Source organism: Cinclus cinclus, chromosome 11 (assembly GCF_963662255.1).
Source record: "Cinclus cinclus chromosome 11, bCinCin1.1, whole genome shotgun sequence".
Classification (NCBI taxonomy): domain Eukaryota; kingdom Metazoa; phylum Chordata; class Aves; order Passeriformes; family Cinclidae; genus Cinclus; species Cinclus cinclus.
This window is the reverse complement of record NC_085056.1, coordinates 23,221,029-23,244,523: the sequence shown is the minus strand read 5'-3', so window position 1 is coordinate 23,244,523 and position 23,495 is coordinate 23,221,029. Positions and strand designations below refer to the sequence as shown.

Genomic DNA, 23,495 nt, shown 5'->3' with positions numbered 1-23,495 from the left:
AAATAGACAACTTTCATTTCTGGGCATATATAAGAACACTTCTTGAAAGCTGCACATCCCAAAAGAAAATTAGATTGTGTTGTACACTCTAAACTGAAGTCTACCAGAAATCACAGTGTAAGCAGATTTTTAAAGATTATTTTTAGCATAAAAATGGTTAAATTATAGACAGATTTTTAAAATACAACACACACACACACAAAAAAAAGAAAAGAAAAAAAAAGAAAAAAAAAGGAACCCTTTCAGGCTGGACAGCACCACTTTGATTTGGTCAAGCAGATCTATCAAGGTGGCCAAGTGGCTGACAGGGAAAATAATACACCAGGAAAACCCTCCAAAATGTAATTCAGAGACTTTCTCAGTATTTGTATAAATTTATTTTAACCAACTCCCTCTGTCAAAATAGAGAGGAACACAGCATAATTTCTACAAAGTATTTTCACACATTCCATGCATTTTTGTACTGATTTCAGGATCATTTTAAAATGCTTTTGTTGCCATTAAACCTCACACACGGGACACCTCTATCTGCTCAGTAATTCTGAGCTTTGCTGGCCCTCCAGACAATGAACAATCCATTATTTCATGCTACATGTAACACGAGCCAAGTACCTGATTTTCACAAGTGCCAGATGTTGGCTTTACTCCTTCCCGTGGGGCTGAGCAGGGACCAGCCTGGATCCCTCTCTGGAGCCTCTGGAAGCTGAGCCTGGGCAATCCCAGCCCTCTCCCAGCCCCCCCCGAGATCACCACGACTTCTGTGGCCACTGGGGCTTCTTACTGTTCATGTATCTTTGAAAGCACTGGATTGTCAAGTGTCCTTCTCACATCTCCAATTCCTTATCAGACTGTGCCTTTTTATTATCCTGAATGCCTGCTGAGGATTTTTGGCTCCAGAGCTTTCAGGACAGGAACTGTTTTTCATGCTCCTCCATGGACAAAGCTGTTCAGTATCCCAGCTGAGGAGGAGAGAGGCTATTACTTCCTACACTATCTGAACTGCTTTTAAGTTTGGTTTCATTTTTTAATTATGCCCTAAAACCATTATTCTTGCTTATTTTAGATTTTTGGCAAGTTTTTTTTTTTTTCCCCTCATGAAAGAAAACAAGTAGAAATAATTATTCTGGTAATGAGACCAGAAAATAACAGATAAAGAAAGAGACCTAAGGAAGAGGGAAGAAGAAAGGATTGCATTAATAAAGCCACAGATTAGGTAAGCATTTGCTGTGCCTGCACATCCCCAAAATAGCAGAGAGGTGACAAAAAACAAATTCATTTAGGGACCTTAAAGCTCACAAAAAGCTGATGGTGAACTGACTCAGAACAGTCCAGTGCAGGCTGCAGAGATCCACTGTGCTGCTGTGTCCTCAGCACTCCATGAACCACTGGTTCTGCCCTGCTGGGAGGGGACAATCATGGGGCAGAATAACTCATGGGGGGGAAATAAAGTACTATAAACTACTACCTTAGGGAAGAATGGGAACCTTCCCCTCCTTCTAGAAGCAGCAATGAAATAGAGAGGGGTGAAACAAGGTCAGGGCGTGCCATGAGACACACAGTGACAAACAAACACTAGGAAGCCTTTGTCACAACATGTGACAAAGCCAATGAAAGAGCAACACACCTGCTCCTTTACTGAAATTCCATGGAAAAGACACCTTATACCTGAAAGATGAGGAGCTGCTGCCAAGACACAGGTCTTTGCTGATGCTGTGCTCCTGAATCCCGTGAGTAGCAGACTGAAATCTCTGATCTCTGGAGCCAGTGCCTGTCTCTCAGAAGGCACAGGGAGATCACTCTCTAGCCCTCCCAAGCTCCAAGCACGTGGCTCCTACCAGGAATCTCACACCAGCACCAGCTTTCCACAGTCCCATGGGAAAGAACACCCAGCCCAGCCTCCTAAGCCATCAGGAAAGGGAGGAGCATCACAGCTGGAATAAAGGGATGTTGGACACATTCTGATCTTCCTGGCACTGCAGCAGACACTACACAGACCAACAAACAAGGCTTAGCAAGAATTAAATATTAAAGCATTTGATCCATGAGGCACGAATATTCCAAATAAAAGGAAAAGGTAGAGAGGAAGAAGGAATTGGCTTTACTCAGACACCTAAGTGAGTTCCTCTGTGGCTTTAGGAGCGCCTGCTGGGGCCGTTTGCACAGCACAAGGATGTGGCACAATCCTCAGCTGAGGCTGACAAAGCTGAGCAGGGAGAGCAAAGGCTGTGCCAGAAGTGAGGAACAGCTCCCAGGCTGCTGTTCCAGTCACAGCTTACTGTCTGACATTTTGATGTCCGTGCACAGGCTGCAGGATTCAGTCATTTCTACACCCAGAAATGCACTAAGATTCCAGGTCCAAGGGCTGCCTTTGACCAAAGGGGACTCATCCAAATCGTTACTGTTTTCAAGCACCCAGTTCCTTCCAAGTTCAACTGTTTGCTTTAATTTAGTTCTATTTACAGTGGGGTTTGAATCCCTTTATGGAGCTAAACAGCACCCTTAAGGACTAAAATAAATTATCTCTATGTACTAGCAACTACAAGCAAGACTAACTGGCTGAGAGAAGCAATTTAATGTCACTTTTCTAAGCAAGTTTTAAAAAAAAAAATTAAACTTTCTACCCTCTTTTCTTCCTTAAGGTTTTTTATGTGTGACTGCAGTTTAGATAAGTCTTTAAAAAGTACCTCTCCAATACACTGTGCAAAATTAACTCAGGGGGAATGAACCGTGTATGCATCAAATGATCTTAATATTTCAAATGTAGTTGTCTCTCACAGCTTTCTTTCCCTTCCATATAATCCAAATAGTAAATAATGTCTCTGCAGAGCAGTAAGTGCTTAAGATTTTTTAGCAAGTATACTCTGTACAATACTAAAATCATCTTTGGTCCCAAAATTAAGGAAATTACACATTTACATTTGCTTTTGTTTCATGAAGTGAATCAGATCATGTTTTTAAATTACTGTTCTCTTTTGGATCCTACCTCTGAGAGCTGTGCTAGGCTCAGGGCATGATGTGAGTAATAAATTCTGGCATTTCCAGCTGAAGGAAACTCACCCCTCCTGCAGCAGCCCCAGGGCCATTGCAGCACCACTGCCCAAGGATCCCAGGAGAGGTGTGACCGCCCCACTCTGCTCCTGCCACTGCAGCTCTGCAGGGGCTGGGACCCCACTGCAGAGAAAACCCCCAAGTTACCCTTTTTTGTAGGCCAGGAAAGGTGCAGGGTTTGAAAGGTACCAAATTCACAAACACAGAGAGGCACAAGAGCTGCCAGAGCTCTGCCCCAACCATAATGACCTCAGGGAGGCACAAGAGAGGATTTGGGAATGTTCCTTCAGCCCTGGAAGTGACAGGACACACTCCTGACAAAATCCCTGTGGGACACCATCCTGTTCCTGATTTCAGACAGCAGCTCCAGTCTAAAAGCATGGCTCTTCTGGAGAACTGTATTTTGCATTTCAGTAGGTGGGTTTGGCTTGATTTTGGTGTGGGAAGTCCAGGGGCTTTTTTGGTTTTGTCTGGTTTGGGTTTGCTTGGGGTTTTTTACAATCTCTATCCAAACTGCTTTGATGGCAGTTTACAGTTCCAGACTGGGTATGCTTGTGCTACTTCTAAAAAGTTTTTTAATAACTGACATTGCAAACTCTGCCAGTTCTGGGCAGTGCTGGCAAACAGCAGGGCTGCAACAGCAGTTAGTTCTGGCAATAACGAATTATTTCTTACCACACTGGCCATGGAACTGCCATGTACTGCTCAGGGAACGCCCCCAGGTGAGACAGTCCTCTGTGGAATGTCTCTGTTCTAACCCACAGCAAGAGCTGGTTCAATCTTTTTTTAAACTGGTGTTCCCTTTGGCATTACATCCAATAAAGCACAATAAATGTTACTGTCAATCACTAAGAAAATGCAAATTTTCCTTAACCTCATCAGTAACTCTGAATTTTAATCTCCATCTTGGCCACTAAGGTGAAATGCACTGTAGATGTCAATACATTGAAAATTAAAAGGAGTCACCTTTGTTACCTTTTTTAACTCATCAAAGTAATTGTCTGCTGCTCAATTTGAATATTGCAGCATTAGGTTCACACTTTCACTATCCCAGCTGCCCCCATTATTATAACAACCCAGGCACTTCTCCTGATCTCCTGTTTGGTGTAACTTGGTTTTCATGGTTAAATAACTCTTCCACGATATGCTGCCTGTTGTTCTTAAGGCTCCAGGTGCTGCACTCACCCTGAGCAGTGCAGCTCCAGCAGGACACACAAACTCAGGCATACATGGCCAACAGTTCCACTAATTGCACAGGTTTTCATTTTCCTCACACCACAAAGGAGTTCTGCTCTAGAGAACAGAAAAACATCAAGAGGCATCTTCCTAATAATATTGTGATGTTGTCTAGCCAATTGCTGCTAAATTTGAGTTCTGAGTAGAGAAAATGTAATTCATTCACTGGAAGTATAAGGAAAATAAAACACCCTTCAGCTAAGTAAAACTATTTCTAAACAAATCAATATAATTATATTATTTTCCAACTAGCTAAATTAATTTTTCAAATAAACATAAGGGGAATAAATCTGCAGAAACACCCAGTTAAAATAAAAATCAAGTTTACCTACTACCAATTTAGGCTTAATTTTAGAGCCATCCTTCCAAAATGAAATAATTTACCTCACATGAATCAGAACATTGCAACCATAGGGACACTTTAAAAGCACATAAATTTTTGCTAGCTCTTGCTTACCCTGGGCTTAGAGGGAAAGCAAGTTCTAGCAAAAACTTTTAGAAATGTTGAACGTTTAAAAAAAAAAAAAAAGAAAGAAAAAAGGAAATAGAAGAAGAAAGCCATGGCTGGAATGTAAGTCTATAGGATGACAACCCCTTCATTCTCTACCGTGCCCTTCAAGCCCCTTTTCTCCACCCCATCTCCTAAATATATTTATTTTCCCTCTTTGGAATGAAAACTGGAATGAGTCCCAACACGAGCAGACAACCACCTACTCACACTCAGTGCATCCCTGTGGCCAGCAGTGACCAGCCTAGCCTCAGCCCAGTCCAGAGTGGCCAGTGGCCCTTTCCTAGCAGCTGCAGCCATGACAACACGTGGCACAGGTCTCCAGCAGCCAGGCAAGTGTGCAGAGGCTCAGGGCAGAGGGGAGAAGGACAGACAGACACAGTTTGGGATGGACGGGCCCCACTGGCTGGCTGGTATGACTGAGTTATTGCTGAGTGCCCCTGGCTCCTTGGCACATCTGGGTGTTCCATCTGCTCCCCTGGATGTCCCTCCTCCCTCCCAGCCAGGGCAGGGCTGCTATGTCTCTGGGCAGGTGAAGGAACAGTGGATCTTCAGAGCGAAACTGCCGTGCAGTTAATCCAAAACAATGACATACTTCAGAACAGACATATATTATATTTTCTATGAGCTATATAATATATGCACGTGTCTGTGTGGAGGTCTTGAGGGGATCCTCCTTTTGAACAGCCAACACTTTCTGCCTCCATGACAGCACCTTCTGGCTCAACACATCTCTGCGCACGTGTAGGTCTGGGCATCCTCTTCACCCTCGGATCCACCTTTTCCTCCTTAAATAAAGCCAAAACCTTTATTCCACGAGGGAGCCGAGTGCTTTCTTCCCTTTCAGTCCATGTGAGGGTGGCTCTCACGCGTCCAGGCGCTGGATCTCGGGGCGGTGCACCACCTCCCTGGACTCTGTCCGAGCGCGCATGTAGTCACTGCTCTGCCGGCTGCTCTGCTGCCTGCTGCTCACCCGCCACTTCTTAACTGCTAGAAACGTGTTCACAGCATACACTGCCATTGCCAGGAAACCAAACACCTACAAGGAGCAGAAAGAGTGGTCACACGCAAGTTTTGAAAACAAGAAGAAAAGTAGTTTCACAGCAAAGTCCTCTGAAGTTCAGTTTCCTACAGTATTTGCACTGACAAGTCATCGTGGCCTGGGAAATTATGTTTTTCTTCTCAGTGAACCAGAGAATCTGCAAAAGTGGCTAAGATCAATGATTTCAGAAAACAGAGCTCTCTGACTGACATTTAAATGCTGCAGTGCAGCCCAGTAGAAGACCCTCTTGTAAAGAAACCAGCTCTATATCCAAAAGCTCATTCATTCCTCAGGGTGCACACAAAAAGTGACATGTCTAGAGCATCAGCCTAGAGAAGCAGCTGCTTTACAGTTTTTCCTCTATACTTCTGCAGAACTCATGTAATTTTAAAAACCAAGTCTAAAAAACACGAAGAAGAAAATAGTAAGAAGTCACCAACTCGCACACAAAATTAATTTGCTTGAACTGAATGTTGTAGATTTAAAACCCTGAAGTGCTATTACACTCACTCCACAGAACAAAAAGTCATCTGCGCTGAGCAAGAACTCAGCAGATTATGTGCAAGCAGCTTCAATTTCTTCTGTCTTTTTGGCTCCACCTTCTCCATAGGCTTGCAACATAGAGCAGGATCATGTAAGGCACCAAAGAGAAAGGCAAGTTCAACTGTGAAGTGCTGTCTGCAAGTCATTTTTCTGTTGTTCTTGCCTCAAGCCTTCAGACATAGCTCCAAGGATGTTAACTTAAAATAAGAACTATCTCATAGCAAATTGTGAAAGTAGAAGTAAATTGTGATGGCAAAAGCAACAGGTGTATTCAATCAATAAGTTAATTTTAATACAAGGTATGAGTCAGATAAAAACAAGTTTAAATTCTTACCACAGCAGCAATTTCTGCTCCAGTTTTATGGTTTAAAGCAGCCAGTACTACAGAGGCAATGAAAAAGAAGAAAGTGCTGAGTCCAGTGTTGACCAGATCCTAAAAAATAAATTCAGTAGCATTATTAAATGATGACTGTTTGCTTTATCAGGAGTGATGACACAGAAGGTTGTAACAAGAAGTGGAGCAGTGCTTTGCCAGCTCTTCTGCAGGTGCCCAGGTGTCCCACAGGACCAGGAGGAGTGTGAGCTGCAGTCCCATGGCATCCAGAGCACACTGCAGCCCTGGAACACCCCCTCAGCTCAGGCAGAGCTGTCAGCACAGGGATGGGCTCACCCTGCTCCACCCCAGCTGGTCCTGAACCAGCCTGGCTGGCTGAAGTGCAGAACATGTGAGATGAGCTCCTGACATCCCAGCAGAGCTCCTGCCCTGCCCACACGCCAGCCAGGAGCTTTCCTGCCCATCCCTCGAGGCCTGCACTGAACAGAGCTGCATGTCCTGTGCCACTTCTGGGAATAACAGCTGCAGCAGAGACAGAGATTTTTACCTATTTATTGCATAAAGCTGATGCTTCAAGCAGACATTTTAGAACATACACACAGCAACACGCTCAGGGAAAACTGTCTTGCTCCAAGCAAAGAAAAACAACTTGCTACACACAATTCCTATCACATGTGCTGCACATGTCACTGGTGTTCAGATGGTGATGCTGCCATGCCTCACCTCAAACAGGGTCATTAAGATGCCAATGCATCCAAAGGAAGAATTCTGAGTGGCAGGTATTTGCACAAAAATAACAACATCAATACAAGATCAGGGAAAAATACTCAAGGGTGTAAATAATAAAAGAAACAAAGTCTAGATTCATTCAGGGCAAGGTGTTCAGTGTCTTATCAGAACATCTTTTACATCTGATGTGTATGGACACTGCACTGTTTACATGCTCCCACTAAACTGGGGAACACCATTTCCAAACGACAAAACTACCCTGAATGAACAGGTGAGGTCAGAGTGGAGGGATCAACAAAGGACAATTCAGCACAAATATCAAATCAGTGAGAAATGGATACTACAACAGACAGAAGGGATGGAAAGAAAACCTGCATTCAACATTACTGCACAATTTACCGACTTGAGGTAAAGAAAAAAACACAAAAAACCCCCACAAAACAAAACCACACTGAACATGACAACTTCCACCATACAGAAACAATCACAGTAATTAGAAATCAAGGACAACTTGTTCTACTTGGCTGCCTTCTCCCACATGCAAGGCAGGCTCACTTCCTGTTACAGCTCCTTCACTTTTTCCAGTTTTTAATTTTTTTTTCCCAAAATACATCTTGTGAAGTGCAATGAGAAGTCAGGTTTAGAAGACTTAAGACATAACTCAGAACTTACTCTGCTGGGTATGAATCCCACCACAATGTCCCAGTTACACAGCACAGGGACTTTGAAGGGAACAGTGCCACCCAGCCAGCCCCACAACATCTCTTTTCCCAGCCATGATTACAGAATTCTGCAGAAAGTAACTGCAGAAATGGAAGGTTCTGGCACTATGTTACTCACAGAAAACAATCTATTTTGAGGGTACTATGTTACTCACAGAAAACAATCTATTTTGAGGGTACTTACTCAGCAACAGCTGGTCATCAAAACTGAGCGCCCAGACTGCATGAGGCATCATCGTGGCCTGATCATCACCACAAACAGGGACTTTCCCAAGGAATCAGAAATGTTCCCATGGCTCATGGCCACTTCCACTCTCATGTCACAAGCCCAATAAGACTCAAACAAATAGTAAAGAAACAAAAGCAAATTCTGGGTCTAACAAATGCCTATCAATTTCTCACCTGCCTGTGTACAGAGATTTTTTTTAATCCCTGCTCAAACTCACTGAGATAAATGCTATCTGGCACTCAGGACATCAAACAAATCCAAATTCTATTAAATAGTTATTGAAGTTTTAATTTTATAACTTTTGCTTTGCAGAGATAAAGTTTAAATTTTACATAAATAGAGGTATTAGAAAATAAATGGCATTACACAATTTCTCCAAGCATGGCCCTCTGCAGCTCTGGGTTTACAGCTCTACCTGTGCTCCTGCAGTTGCCAGCACGAGCTGTGGTTCTCACAGCACAAACCTTTTTCCCACCAGAGGGGAAGTCTCACTATATCTGCAACAGATCCAGTTTCAACACTTCCACCAAGTTGCTATGTAAATACACGTGCACTACCATGAATGGGGAAACTAAATACTGAGGAGAGGGCAGCTCTTGGATAATTAAAAAAAAAAAATTCAATAATTAATAACTGAATAGTTGAATAATAGCTGAATAATTAATTCAACTGAAGGTCAGGTTGTGTATTTCACTACCAGAATACATCTGGCATCTGCAGGAAGGACTTGAAGAACAGAGACAAAATCCTAGAAGAAATAATTCAGAAGAACTCAGTAATTACTGTAGGCAAGCATCTCAATAGGTACTGCCATAACCAAAAAAAGGGAGAAAAATCACTTTTGCACTCCTTTGGACATATGGATGTGATAGGTGGTATTCTTAGCTTTGCAAGGGACACTGGAATGCTGCATCTTGTTCCAGTATCCACATTTTTAAAAGAATGTTGAGAAATTGGACAGAGAAGAGCCACATAAGTTATTGAAAGGAAGAGAAAATTTCTCCCAGTATGAATCAAAAGAATGTAAACTGCTTTGACTATTAAAAAGACTGAGCTGTGTACATGAAGATTCCAGTGTTCAAACAATTAAAAATGCTGGTTGTTTCAAAATCTTAATGTCAGAAAGCCAACAAAATTAAAAGCAAAACAAAACCAACAGCTGCAAAGCTAAGGCAGAAGTCATATTCAAAATAAAGCTAATTTTGGTTGTAGGAGACCTAACCACCAGAACAAGCAGCCAAAGATGTATTAAATATTCTACCCTTTCACTTCTTATAATCCAGGTTATGCTTTTTCAGGCACACACACACATTTTGTACTTCCTTAGCACCACTTAGAGACTACAAGGGTGGCAAATGATGGTCTATTGATTAATGGGGTCAGATGTGCTCATTAATTAATCCTGCTGATCACTGATGTTTAGAATCTGTCACCCTGGGGACCTTTTCAAAGGAGCACAGTTTAAGCAAGAAGGCCAGGCCTGCCCACAACATGACATGTTTATCACCCAGCTCCATGCTGCAAAAGAATCTGAAGGCTTCTTTCAAGCTGCAAAATATAAAATCCTGCTGAAATTAAACTGCTGATGCCTTTTCTAGTGTACTTTAAGTACATCAGAAACTGTCATCATCACTGGCATTTTATTCAAGTTTACTTTTTACAAAGAGTATCAATCTCCATACAGACGATTCAACAATTTAAAGAATTGATTATATCTTGAGGCTCCAATTTATTCATCTCTGCAACTCAATTTTCCCTGTTTAGGGCAAACCTTTCTAATACAATTAACAACTGATTCACATTTATATAATAAGGCTGGTTTTTGAAAAAGCTAAAATGAAAATTATTTTATACGCCCGGAACAGACTGTTTGGAGCTTAAGGAGCAATGACAGCAGTAACACTGTCATACACACATATAATGGTAAAATCACAGATGCAAACAGCAGTGGAAGTCTTCAATCCAAAATGTGGGAGCTACTACTTAGAGCAGAAAGATGAGAAAAGCAAAAAAAATACCCAACAGTTTGGACAAAATAAGAGGAGAAATAAAAGAAAACAAACTACAGCAAGAAGCAGAGGACACTCCCTAAAACACTGCAAGATTTTTCCACGTAAGAGAAAATGAATAATCGTGACAATAAGATGAATAAACTAATTTAAAAAAGATGAGCTGCTTCAAATCTGGCCATGATGGAGCTGAAGTTCTTGCTATTATATTTATAGACAAAGTAAAACCACATCACAGAGGTAGAAGAATTTCTGCTGAAATTACAGCAACCTCATGAGACAGTATGCTGTGCCATAAAATACTGTACAGAGCTGCCATCCATAACAGAATCAAATTTTGAGCTGAATCAAACCCACTCCAGGATGCTGCTGCTCCCTTTCTCCTTCCAAAATGATTCCAAATGAACTAATGACTTCTGGCCACTTACTAGCTTATGTGCAAGTCATTCTGTTCAGTCCCCAGTGGCCCTGTCAGTCCAACAGAGAGCATCCAAGGCCAAGGCTTTGCTCCCTGTCCCACTCAGGGGAAGGACAAGGGAGAGGAGATGTTGTTACTCGTGGATGAAGATGGTCTTACGCCAAGATAAGTATTTTATGCTAGAAGAGGGCAACACTTGTTCTGCTGATTCTGCTGTGAAGGTGGGAAGCCCCATTCCATGATGTTGTGACCATCCCACACTTTTGTTTTTAAGGGTCCAGGCAAGTATAGCTTCTGCACTAATGAGGATGGAAAAGTTGAACTGGTGCTACAAATGAAAGCTCTGTTAACAGACCTGGCAACTGCCACCAAGTCACTCCTGAAATCTTCCACACTGCTGCTCAGCCTCTCAGGCTGGGACATCACCAGGAGCTGCCTACAATACTCACAGGCTTCACTAACATTCCCATGTCTTTATCCACAGCAACCCACAACTTCACACAAGCTTTTAAGAATCATTCAATCAAAATTCCTGCCCTGCCTTTTTATCCTGTGCATCATCCTGCACAAGTGACCAGGTACCCTTTAAAAGGCAGATAGTGCCATATTGCAGTTGAAACTCATGTAAACAGAGATAAGACAATTTAAACTGGTGGTTGCTCTTGTCATTTGCTTTCTGAAATCCTAAAGTTTACATCTAGATGGAGATTAAAGTGGTAATGTACTCTGGAAGAGAAGCCTGCATATTTCAACAGCTTGACTTTGCAACAAAAGGTGACAGGAGTCAGTGGCCTTCTGGTGGACAGAGGACAGAGATAGGACAGTGTCCTACAGAGGACAGAGCTCAAAGTAACATTTCCTTCTGGTTTTCTTTGGGTGTGCTGGTTTGTTTTCCAGGGGAAGGGAGGGGGAGTGTGGTTATTAATGCTTTTTAAATTATTAGTTTTATTTTTTTTTTGTGCAATGACCTTGATTTTTTCCCCCAACCAGTATTCTATTTGCAAGGTTTGGGAACATCTTCCCTTGCTTTTATATGAAGCTATCAAGTTGAAGGTTACAAACATACCAGTCAGTCTTCTAAAGCAAGCACCTCTGGTCAAACTCCCAGAATTTTGTTCTGTTATTAAACACTCTTTGAGTATTTTGCACTACAGTTAAAAATAAAAATATGGTTCATCAAGCTAAAGTAAGTGCTAGGTAGAAAGAACCAAATTAACCATATAAGCATTAATTGCCATCTCTTTTTTCCCTATTTTCCCATATTTAAAGTTACCTAGGTAAACACAAGATACACATAAGCACTGCTACTCCAATAGAAGAGTCCATGAATATAAATTTCAGAAAGTTACTGTCTCAAAGTAATAGTCCACACCTGCAATAACTACCAAAATAAGTTTCTTGTATTTAAAACTTGAGACTGCATTTATTACAGAGTAACATTTACATCAGGCACCAAATGAGAACAGTTCATGAAGAACCCAGAGGAAATTCTAATAATTGTTTTTAAACTCATAAAATGTCCCTTTTTAACAGGTACTGCTATTTTGAGAGCATTAAACATAAAGGTCAAGGATGACTGACGTAATTTTTCATTTTGCAGCTAAAGAAAGCAAGATTTTTTTTTTCAAAACAGGAGGGGAAAAAATAAATTAAAAATAGAAATAAAAATCAAGATTGCCCTGTGAAGGCCTTTGAACTACAGCTTTGTAATTATACCCTGCACAGGCAAGACTGGCACAGGACAGTGAAATTTTTCTGCCAACTCCTTCAAGTGTCAGTTGCTTTGCCCACAAATTTTCACTGCTGCAACAATGAAAAAAACCCAGCCTTGCAGAGATGATGAAATCAACGTTCAGGCAGCACAGAACTCCCCAGCTGGTCTGTTTGTTCTAACATACACCTGGGTCCCTGTTTGCTCCCTGGTGCTTCCCTGGGACTGAGTCCAGCATGGTGGAACTCGGATTTTGTGCTGTGCTCAGTTCTGTGCCTCACTTCTAAGATGAAAAAACTGCAGTCAGAACTGGACTCCCAAAAATACACTACCATAACTCCAGTGAGTGCTTCAAGAAAATAATTTGAAACAAAAAAATCAATCGTCAAAATGTCTTGGAAGATGTTTTGTTTTTTCCTTACACACAGACAAACAACTCATTCTACTGGCTGACCATGCAGAGATTTACATTGGTACTCAGATAATCTGGTTTCCCATGTCTCACGAATGCCCATCCAAGGAACACTCCCAAATTCCAGTGTCCCCAGCTCCTGGGCATCACTGAGGTTTCTCCCTGAGCAAGAGAGAGGATCCCAGTGCAGGATCCCAGTCACAGCACAGCCCTGTGCAGCAGATCTGTCCTGGTTTACAAGACAAGATATATATTCTATTACCATTTGAGAAAGGTGATCATCCTTATCTCTGTGGCAAATGTCTCCTGTTAATGGGCCATCACGGAGAAGGGTGATCATCCTTGTCTCGGTGGGAAGTATCTTCTGTTAATGGGCCATTCAGTCCTACTGTATAACTGATAAGATTACATCATCCCACTGGGAGATGCTCCAGCCAGGAGGACGAGCCAAGCCTTTCCTACTTAAATAAAAACTGAGGTTTAGAACGCCAAAGGCAGCCTTTTTCCACTGGATTCCAGAGGAAGAACCAGGCTTTTTCCACATCATCACTGGACCCTTTGGAGGAAAACTGCACCAGCACCCTGACTGACAGGGTATCAGGTTGTATTCTGACTCTGTCAGTGGTTTTATTTTTATTATTGCATGTATTTTGGTTTTGTTTTTTTTTCCTTTTTTTTCTCTTTCCTATGTAAAATTGTATTACTGACTTGATGTCTCACTGGTTTTGCTTTTCAAACCAGTACAAGATCCCAGTGCAGAATCCCAGTCACAGCACAGCCCCGTGAAGCAGATCCCAGTGCAGAATCCCAGTCACCCCCCCACCCAGGACTCCAGCACCTTTCCTGCCCAGCCCAGCTCCTGCAGGGCCATCTCACACTCAGCCCTTGGGTACCAGACCTTCAGCTCTCCCTGCACATCCCACGAGCTGCAAATAATGAATTTTAGAAAAAAGAAAGAAGGGTAATTTAGGCAAAGACAAAACTATAGCAAAATTCATTAGCTCTCTGTGAAAGCAAATGTGCCCGAGCTCCTGTGGAGCAGGAGCTGCTGTGCTCCCCATTCCCCTGGGCCACTCCTGTATCTCCCTGCAGAATGGGCTCCCTTTGAGCTGTGAGGCATAATGGAAATGGAAATTTCCACTGACAGGTTCCACAACTTTTGCATTTTTGCATAATACTCATAGTGCTGCACAACACAGACAAGGGACTGTTTTTTCATCTTGCTGGAACAAACTAGCCTCTCTCCAACATACCCAGACAAGGCTCTTTTCTGCCCTCACCAGCTCCATGTTTCCTGCATGCTTACCTCAGGAAAATATGAAAATGACTGGCAAGTCTCTAATTAGGATCAAAACAAATCTCTTTTCCCCAAATGACTACAAATATGCATTTTTTTTTAAATAGCAAATTTGCATATTTGTTAGATCCTAGTCCATACTGAGCCATAATTTCATTCCAGCCAGGGACAGGGGACATCTGCCAATATCCACAACACATTGGAAAGAATTCTACTAAATAAACTAATAAACTAATAAATTTTTAAAGGAAACAATCCTGTGTTGGACAATAGCAATTGATGGCCAGGTACCTTCTAATACACAGGATCATTTGAAAGCAAATGTTTTCAATGGTTCCTAGGAAAAAGTGTTATTTTAAAAGAAAGATTTCTTCCTGAATTTAAGTTTATTCAATTCCTTCAAGCACTGCAACAGCCTCTTTTCTTCTCACACAGCTTCTAAAAGCAATGTTTGAGACTTTTCATAAGGGAAATATGCATTATAAAGTCATATGTATTTTTAACAGCATGTATCTTGATGAATTTATACATAAGCGGGAGTGACTTCCTCCTAAAGCACTCAGGGATGTGAAAGATTGCTGTTTAGAAGGCAACTCCTGTAGTTACTGTGTCATATACAGAGGCTGCCGAAGTATAAAAATAACCATCAAAACATGGGGAAGTAATAAATACCGAAAGAGGCAAATAATGTATGAACATACATTTAAATTGTAAAGAATAAAATGCCAAAATAAGCAAAAGAAAAAGAAATCAGCCAGAGCCCTACAGTCTTACATTTCCTTCTATCTTGGCCAAAGTAATGTCCCACAGGTGTTTTATCAGCAGCCTTTGGGCTCACTCTCTGTACTTGAAGGAGCAGAAACAGCTGTAGAATCACAAAATGGTCCCAAGCACTCTGAAAAATGGAGGTACACCCTCACTCCTGTCAGAGGAACAGTCCAAACTGTTTGTTAAAATCAAATAATCATAAATAAAAATCAAGTATTATCAGATTGCTGAAATCTGTAAGAAACACCTGGAAGAAGGATGATCTCATCAGTTCATGGAAGACACAAGCTGCCAGCTCCCTTCTCACTTCTGGAGAACACTGGTGTAAGGATGGGAGAAGCATTTCATCTTCAGTACACAACAAACAGAATGAGGCTTGGGAGATCATGGCAAATTCTTTCTGCCTGTGGATCTGGCAACCTTAAGTAAAGCAAAGCACTGCAGTGTATTCTGTGCGCCCTTTGGTTGATCTCCAACCTGCTCAGGCTGCTCCAATGCTGTTTAGGCAGGGGGTGCAGAGCATGACACTGCTCAAAAACCAAAATACCTTTGTAAAACAGAAAACAGCTCCAAAGCACAACTGATTGGATTTTTAAACACCTCCCCACCTCCCCTCCCCCCCCCCCCCCCAAATATCTCCTAACAGGTGCTATGCAGACACAATTGATAACACCACAAAGGTATAATTTCCACAAAGGGACAGTTCAGCCACAGCTCACAGAACACTCAATCTATCTACCATGCACTCCTAGAAGGAGTTCATCAATTAACTATGAAGCCTCAGGGTAGAAAGGATCATCTAATTCCATTTAAACAAGTCATTTAGGCTGAGAAGCTAAGCAAACTGCAACACTAATAAATTACATTTTGAATTTCTTTTTAAATATCACACAGAAGCCTAAAAACCTCTGGGACTGTACTTGCAAAATTACTGTTATAACATAAAACAGAACACTGGCACAATTGTATCTGTACTGTCCAAAGAAGTTGGAATAAATATTGTCCTTGAAGCTGACAGATCTTTTGCTAGAGTGTCTTAACATGTTGATTTTGTGACCTGTGTTTATGCAACCTAGTCTGAAAGTTCAACTCAGAATACAGCATGAAAATAGGGACTTGTACGAAAGGAATGTGCACTGCCAGCAGTTCTCCTCCTAAAGCTCATCGTATCTGAGAGCACATTAAGCATTGGCAGTCAGTGTTTAATAGTCAGGTGCATAGGCAACACAAAACACCTGATTTCCACAGAATGCACCTCATTTTCCACACTACTGCCCAATGACTGTATTAGTCTATGTTAGAAAATATATGTAACAAATTTGTCCTAATATAAAAAAGCCCCAGGTTAAGAGAGAGCAACGGGCTGCTGTAAATACAGCATCTGTCAAAGTTAAATAACTACAGGCTGCATTTTTATCCACTTCATCCACAAAGCGTAATTGCTGGCATCAGCAGGAAGTTTGTCCTCTCATAGACAACCTACCAGAAGACAATTTTACTTCTCTTTAGTGTAGTTTAATCTTGCCACGTTTCACAGCTCATTCTGCTGTTAGCAATCAAAATAAATACAAGTAAAATGTATACTCAGCAGAAAGAACACGCATACACAACATTAAACAGGAGAAAGCAAAGCCCAAAGACCAAACTTAAACCAGATTTGCAGCTATTTTTAACAGAGCGAGAATTCAAATGAACTTACTGTAAGATTCCAGTTGATCTGGGGTATTCTTGTGTGAAGGTTGAGACTGAACAAAAGCAGGAGAGCTCCGGTAACCACCAGGGCACTGCAGCTCACAAACTCAAAGAAATAAAGGCCCTCACAAGGGGAGCATTCCATGATGGTCTCGATGCAGATGAACGCGGTCAGCGCCAAAAGCTGGGAAGAAAAACAAGTAGAAAAAAAATAAATAGATTTCCACATTTTGAAAGTAGCCACAAGTATTCCTGAAATTTCCATTGGGAACATGATGGGTTTACGCTCAGGAATGTGTGATTTTAGTTTACAACAGGGCACTGTCTAGGGAACAAAAACAAAAGCAAAGTGATGTAATATTTTCTGGATTTGTGCTGTTCAACAAAGAACACTTCAGCAAGATTACAATGACTCTAACATCAAAATGACCAAGACACCCTAAAAAGCATGAAACCCCTGCAGGCCACTGGCTTAACATGCAAACAGCAAGTCAAACATTTTATTTCATTTTTTACTCATGATACACTATTCCAACACTAGAAGATGAAATGCATTTGTCACTCCCAAGCACAGTTAGAGAGTACTAATATTGTGTGATTGTGAAAGATATCTCCATAAAGATTATTACTTAAAATTCACTACCAATTAAGACCTAAATTAATTCAAAATAGAACAGATTAGGGTTTCTACCAGTCTCCAAAAATGCCTGCCTTTTTCACATTTATCACCATCAGTACGCTGTATTTCACATAAAAACATATTTTATCATTCCCTTATAGCACAATAAAACAAGCAGCTAAGAGAGGAAGGAAAATCCCCTGGGGCTGCAAACACAAACATGGAACTGGGATAATGGTAGGTCACACTAAATTCAGAGGATGTATCGGAAAAGTTAACTCTGAATTCAAGAGCCAAATTCACCACTTAGGATAAAACCCTGACACTCACTGTACTTGAAAATAAAGCTGGCCCAGAGGACAAAACTAAAATCTATACCCCCCCCCAGAGCCCAGTATGAGGCAGCAGGGACAGCTGCCACCACATGGGACAGCACTGACACACCAGGGGCAGTCAGCTCTCACACCACATCTGCCTGCCACTGATTCCTCCTCAAACACCACTGACACCAAGAAGCAGTTGCATAGATGGTTTTGGGGGGTTTTTTGTTGTTTTGTTGGGGTTTTTGCATTTTCCAGGACAAGCAAGCAAGACCTTAAGAGTGTTTAGCTTTGATTTTCAGGATGACCACTCCCATCCACCCCCTGATATTTTTTACGAAGAATTCTCTTCTTGCTGTGCCACAAAATTCTATTGAGGCTGCAGTAAGCACTTCAATCTGAGGATGAGGAACTAAAAGAGATACTTTCCTCAGAGCCAAATATTGAACAATCTGAATGTTTTGCACAAACATACGTTTAGAAGATTGACAGAAACCAGGATAAAAACCAATTTCTGCTAAATTCTTCTTTGCCAATTTCATTGTTTTGCAGATATGCTTCCTTCAAGCATTTTTTATGCTTCATCCATTGGTTTGTCTTTGCCTCCCACAACAAAACTTACAAAATGAAGAAAAAGGATTTTGAAAAACGTCACCAAGAAAGAATTTTTACCACTAACATGAGCAGTAATTCTAAGAAAATGAAAATACTCCTCATATTCATTTGCCACATTATTTCAGAATGCAGGAGAAAATGTAAATTTAAAACTAGATTAAAACTCAGCAAAACTATAATAAAAACCTCACACTTGGCTGGAAAGCCTCTCATAGTTCACTTAGCACATGTTCATTAAACACAGCAGATGCCACAGTAATTTTTGTCAGCTAACAGAGCAGGCCAATTCACATCAAACAAATCCTCAATGGATACCCAGTAATTAAACACCTCAGATTTTATCTTTGACACTGAATAGCTTCAGAAAGAAAGATCATGCTTGAAATGGAATATTCAGAATCAAAGCAGAATCAAAATCAAACTAGGATTTCAGCAAATGACACACATACCAAAAAAAATTACTGTCCAGACACAGTTTCATTTCAAAGCATTAGCATGTAATGAAGTTCATCTTCTCTGTAAACACAAGCCTCAAAACTGAAGATGACAATGAATGCAATTAAAAAAAAAAAGCTTTAAAAACCAATCTTTGCTCTTTCAAGAAGGATCAACAGCACATACTAATGCTAAATGTTAGCCAGTGAAATTTCTACTTCTGGATTTTCCAATCTAATAAAGTTTCTACTTTTCTTGCCACATTTTTAATATCTTATGACACTTGTAATTTTTTTTTCTTTTAAAAGATATGATTCTGTAATATTCTCTAGAAATACTGTAGTACAAGCCCCAAATATTAGGTTCATTTTCTCAAAACATGAACAACTCTGAATTGTGCCACCAACATTAGGCTGAAGGAGCCAAAATCTCCAGCACATCAGTTGCTGCACTGGGCAATAATTCTGATGTTTGGCTGATAAAGTTTTACACTGACTTTTCTCCACACCAGGTAGTATTGTTCTTCAAAGCCAACACATCCACCTTGGCTGGCAAAGCTCTAAAGGGACCAAAGAGTTTCCTACAAACAGGGTTAGAAATTAATTATGTACTGAAGAGGCACTTGGAGCAATGAACTCAAATAATCCTGTGTTATTTACATATTCCCAAGCCCACAATTAATAAACTCCAGAGCAACTCTACATTTATATTTCATTTTAAACCTTAAGAAACTATAAAATACATTAACCTGTGACAGATTCTTGTAAGAAAAGAGCATTAGCTGTGTACACTTAGTCCTGACTTAACCCAAAGCATTTCAAATGCAAGTAAAGATGTGCCATCATTTAGGACATGCAGCAGCAGCATCAGTGCGCAGTGGCCTGGGGTATGGCTGCCCAAGTCTAGTGATAAATTCATCAGAGAGGCTGGGAGAAAACCTCAATTGTTTCCCTGTCTGATGGAGGGAGACAGGAGAAGGACAATACTCCCATACACACAAATTATTTCTAACTCCTTGGCACTTCAAATAAGATTACAACTAAATCTGTTACTATTTTTCTTGCAATAAAAATATATGTCCCCCTTCTCCAAGACTGTCCATGCTGCCAGTGCTACAGATAATACCCTCCTGCTGCCTGCCACTCCTGTCTCACAGCAAAGCCATGGCAAAAAAATGAAATCCACATTAATCACTACATCAGAAAAAAGCTGTCCTCCTACAGAAACTTCCATTTTCCTAATCACAACAGAAATCTCTAGTCCTCAATACCAAAGATATTCTCTTTCAAACATCAGGATAATCTTGTCCTCCTACACATTTATAAACTTGCCAGGAGCATCCTTCCATCCTGTAGTTAAAAGTTATGTGAAACTTCTATAAAACATACTTAGTATCACTTTCACTGGCCATTCTCACAGAGGAATCTAACTTAGCTTTCAATGAAAAAGTGAACTACTCAGAACACATGAGATGAAAATTAAATACACAGGGTTGATTCCACAGCCCCAGGACTTACTCAGAGATCTTAAAAAGTGTTGTGCAAATGCTGCCACACGAACCAAAGCTGCTTCTCAAAGGCCACGGCCCATCCTGTGATGGGGTTCATTAAAAAAAAACCCCAACCATGTGTTAACAATCACTATCTTTGTGTTTTTAAATTTACTAAATAAATTACTGATGAGACAGGGTACCTAAACGAGGCAGTGAATTAACACAGTGCAAACTGCAGCCAAGTCCCTTCTCCAGAGCTGCCTCAGCTCTTCCCCCTGCCACAGCTCACATCCTAGATAAAACCAGTGCCTTGCCTTTCCATGCTGACTACACACACTCTCCTGGGAAGAGGAAGCAAGGATCAAGACCCTCCAGCCCTCCTGGGAAGCCTCCATGCTCCATCCAGGTTTGCACTGCTCCAGGTGACTGAGACACAAAAACGCAGAGAGAAAACCCAACTCTCCAGCTGCTAAAGATCAGTCCTTGTTTTGTAGCACTCAGGAAACAGGATCCTGCTTCTGCCTCCCACAACTGCAGTTCCAAGATCAGCTGAAAAAACCCCAGAAAACAAGGGGAACAGCATCATACCAGAGCACAGATCTTGGCCTACAAAATACACCATGACATTTGTCCAACACAGTCCACTTTCAAATCACACATCTTTTCACAGCTTAGGAAGATGAGATTTGACAAGTTTTTCCACAAGCAGAAGTTTCAAGGCTGGTTTACCAAGGAAAAATGGCAAGTTGAATGTGGTGGAAGTCTCCTCTTACATGAATTACTGCTCTCTCCCACCAATAACACAGCTACAGCTTTCTCGGGCTGAGGCAAGAGAGAAGTTTTTCTCTGATGGACAAACAAACCTTTTCATCTGTTTTCCTCTGCACCAAGTACTTTGGAGAGTTTTCTATTCCACTCTAATTCCTCCAACACGCTACAATTTGTATAGCACTCTTTTACTTCTAATCTTTCTCTTTTTCAGCAGTCACTTTTGGTTTCTCTTCTACTTCCACTCTACATAAAGTAAATACAGTGAATATTGCATTAAAATGCAGCTTTGTCATGATGGAAATATCTGCTAATTCTGGATGCTCAGGTGCATGCAGAGGTATCCTAGGCCATCTGCAGTAATACTCTCGTTATTCTCTTGTAAGAATGTGGTGAACAAAGCAGGCTGAGAAGGAACAAGGTGTGCTCAGGAAAGATCTGGCTCTGCCAGCATGTGCAATGCATCTCCAGTGCTGCGACAGAGTATCCCCCGTCCTTCATCCCCCATGTCCCACCACATCTCACAGGCAGGAGGAAAAAGCCCCAGGCAGAGGATTCAATATGAGATGTTCTTCCCAATGATGGCACGTTGTGGTTTTAGCCCTGAATAAGCTGGCAAGTGGTGCTGCCCGGGGTGTGCAGCACAGCTCAGGTAATTCCTGCACTGAGCAGCACCGAGCCCCCGGAGCAGCTCCATGAAACCACCACAATTCAGGGCCACAGAACTCCTGAGAGAGAGCCTCTGCTCCAGGATCCAATGTCCTTGGAGTCAGCCACATCAGCCTCCTACCATCACTGCATTCATCTCAACTTTCCTGAAAATTCCCCTGGAGAAGGGCCCTTAATGAAGAAATCATCTGCCTCGGGGCTATGTAAATGGCTCATATTTACATCACTTGGCAACACAGACACATTAGACATAAAACACTGGACTTCCCCAAAATGGAGAAAACGTGCTGTGACAGGTACCAACGCTGAAAAAGAACTTTTAGGATGTGTATTTTTCCTGTCATAATATGTTGTATTATATTTTTGAGGAAAATAATTGAAGAACTTTGCACTAAAAATAAAGAAACAGTTCTGCAATGAAAACAAAGTAAAAAATGAGTTTTCCTGTTTATCTAAAACACTACCACAGAAAACCTTATTGTGCGGTTAAATGATGTAATTACGCATGATTTCCAAAAAACCACAAAATAGTCAGCATTTTTTCTGCCTGAAAAATACCCACAGAATTTCAGTATGAATGTCACACAAGCAAGACATTTTTACATCCAGACTGTTTAAATTAATGGTACAGGAGAATACACGTGCACAAAACAGGGAAGAATATATTGCTTTTACACCACTTAAAGTATCTGAAGACACTGAACTTTCTGGAATTAAAATCTAGATTTATTGTTCTCATTTCCTTGGCCCAGCAGTCCCAACTTTCTGCATGAAATGAAGTGGGTCTCATTCCTTGCAAAGCACATGCATTTCCCACATCTAAAAGAGCTGGCACAGATATGAATATTTGGGATCATATGGCTCAAACACAGTCCTGCTCCTCCAGCAGGAAACTATCTTTTATCCTAAGCAAAAAAATGACTGATTTCCCTGCTCCTGGTCTGCATCCTCAAGACTTCATGAGAAGTGTTATTAACTCTGGTAAGAGGCTGCAAGGAGCCTTAAATCACAAAGAAGCATTAAACTTTCCCTGCAAGATAGAAAGTTTAGGAAAACAACACTTACCAGAGAGGGAGGCTTAAGTACCACCAGTGATTCAGCACCCTGGATAAACTAAATTGTGCTCCAATGGCACAAATACAATCAAACAAACCCAGAGAAATTCAACCACGCCTCCCAATTCACCTCTGATCTGGTTTTGGTGGTGATCATCATTGCACCTCTAGTGTTTTACATGGAACTGCCAAGTTTTCATTATTTCTGTAATGTGGAAACACTTCAGTGCAATTAAATATTGTGGAATCTTTACTAAATCAGCTGATCTTTTGCCACCTCCAGCAGCTTTCTACAACCCTCAGATTCAGCTACTGCTGACTTCGCCTTCTCAATTTAGGCAAAAGACCAATTCTAAATACAGAACATATTGCTGAGGCCTGAAACATTTTGATAGTGTATTAGGAGAAAGGGTCATATTTAAGATTGAGGGTAATCAACACTCAAAATCAACAACAGAATGATATTTTTAAAAAAATATTTATGACATCAAAACTAATACTTATTCCAAAGAAAAATGAACTGAACTACAGTGAACAGAAGAAACACTCAACTGGCTTAACCAAAAATACATCAATTTTTAAAGTGAACTTAACCATAGAATCTAGAAGAAGAAAAAAAAAGCTGCAGCTGCAGACATATGGTGACTTATTTCCTGCTAACTGCATTAGTACAGATATTTATTATTGCCTGGACACACTTATACAACAAACATTCTTATCTGCTAGATAACTGAAAAATCGATTCCAGTTCAAGTACCATTAAACACATAGTAGGTTTTGACAGAACAAACAAATATAGTTCTTCCTAAGAAAATAAAAACAAT

The 23,495-nt window shown here is 41.0% G+C and overlaps 1 protein-coding gene across 2 annotated transcripts in view; it reads right to left on the bottom strand.

Moving 5' to 3' along the window:
• Window positions 1-5,387: 5,387 nt before the first annotated feature.
• The window catches only part of CMTM4 (CKLF like MARVEL transmembrane domain containing 4), a 29,638-nt gene continuing 11,530 nt past the window's right edge, over window positions 5,388-23,495 (bottom strand). The window contains exons 2-4 of one of the 2 annotated variants that reach the window (XM_062499916.1): window positions 16,706-16,882; window positions 6,712-6,810; window positions 5,388-5,831 (exon numbers count right to left, since the gene is read on the bottom strand). In XM_062499916.1, the coding sequence (XP_062355900.1) occupies window positions 5,658-5,831; window positions 6,712-6,810; window positions 16,706-16,882 (450 nt within the window). In that variant the 3' untranslated portion in view covers window positions 5,388-5,657. The remainder of the gene's footprint in view (window positions 5,832-6,711; window positions 6,811-16,705; window positions 16,883-23,495) is intronic. The other variant, XM_062499917.1, reaches the window with a different exon arrangement.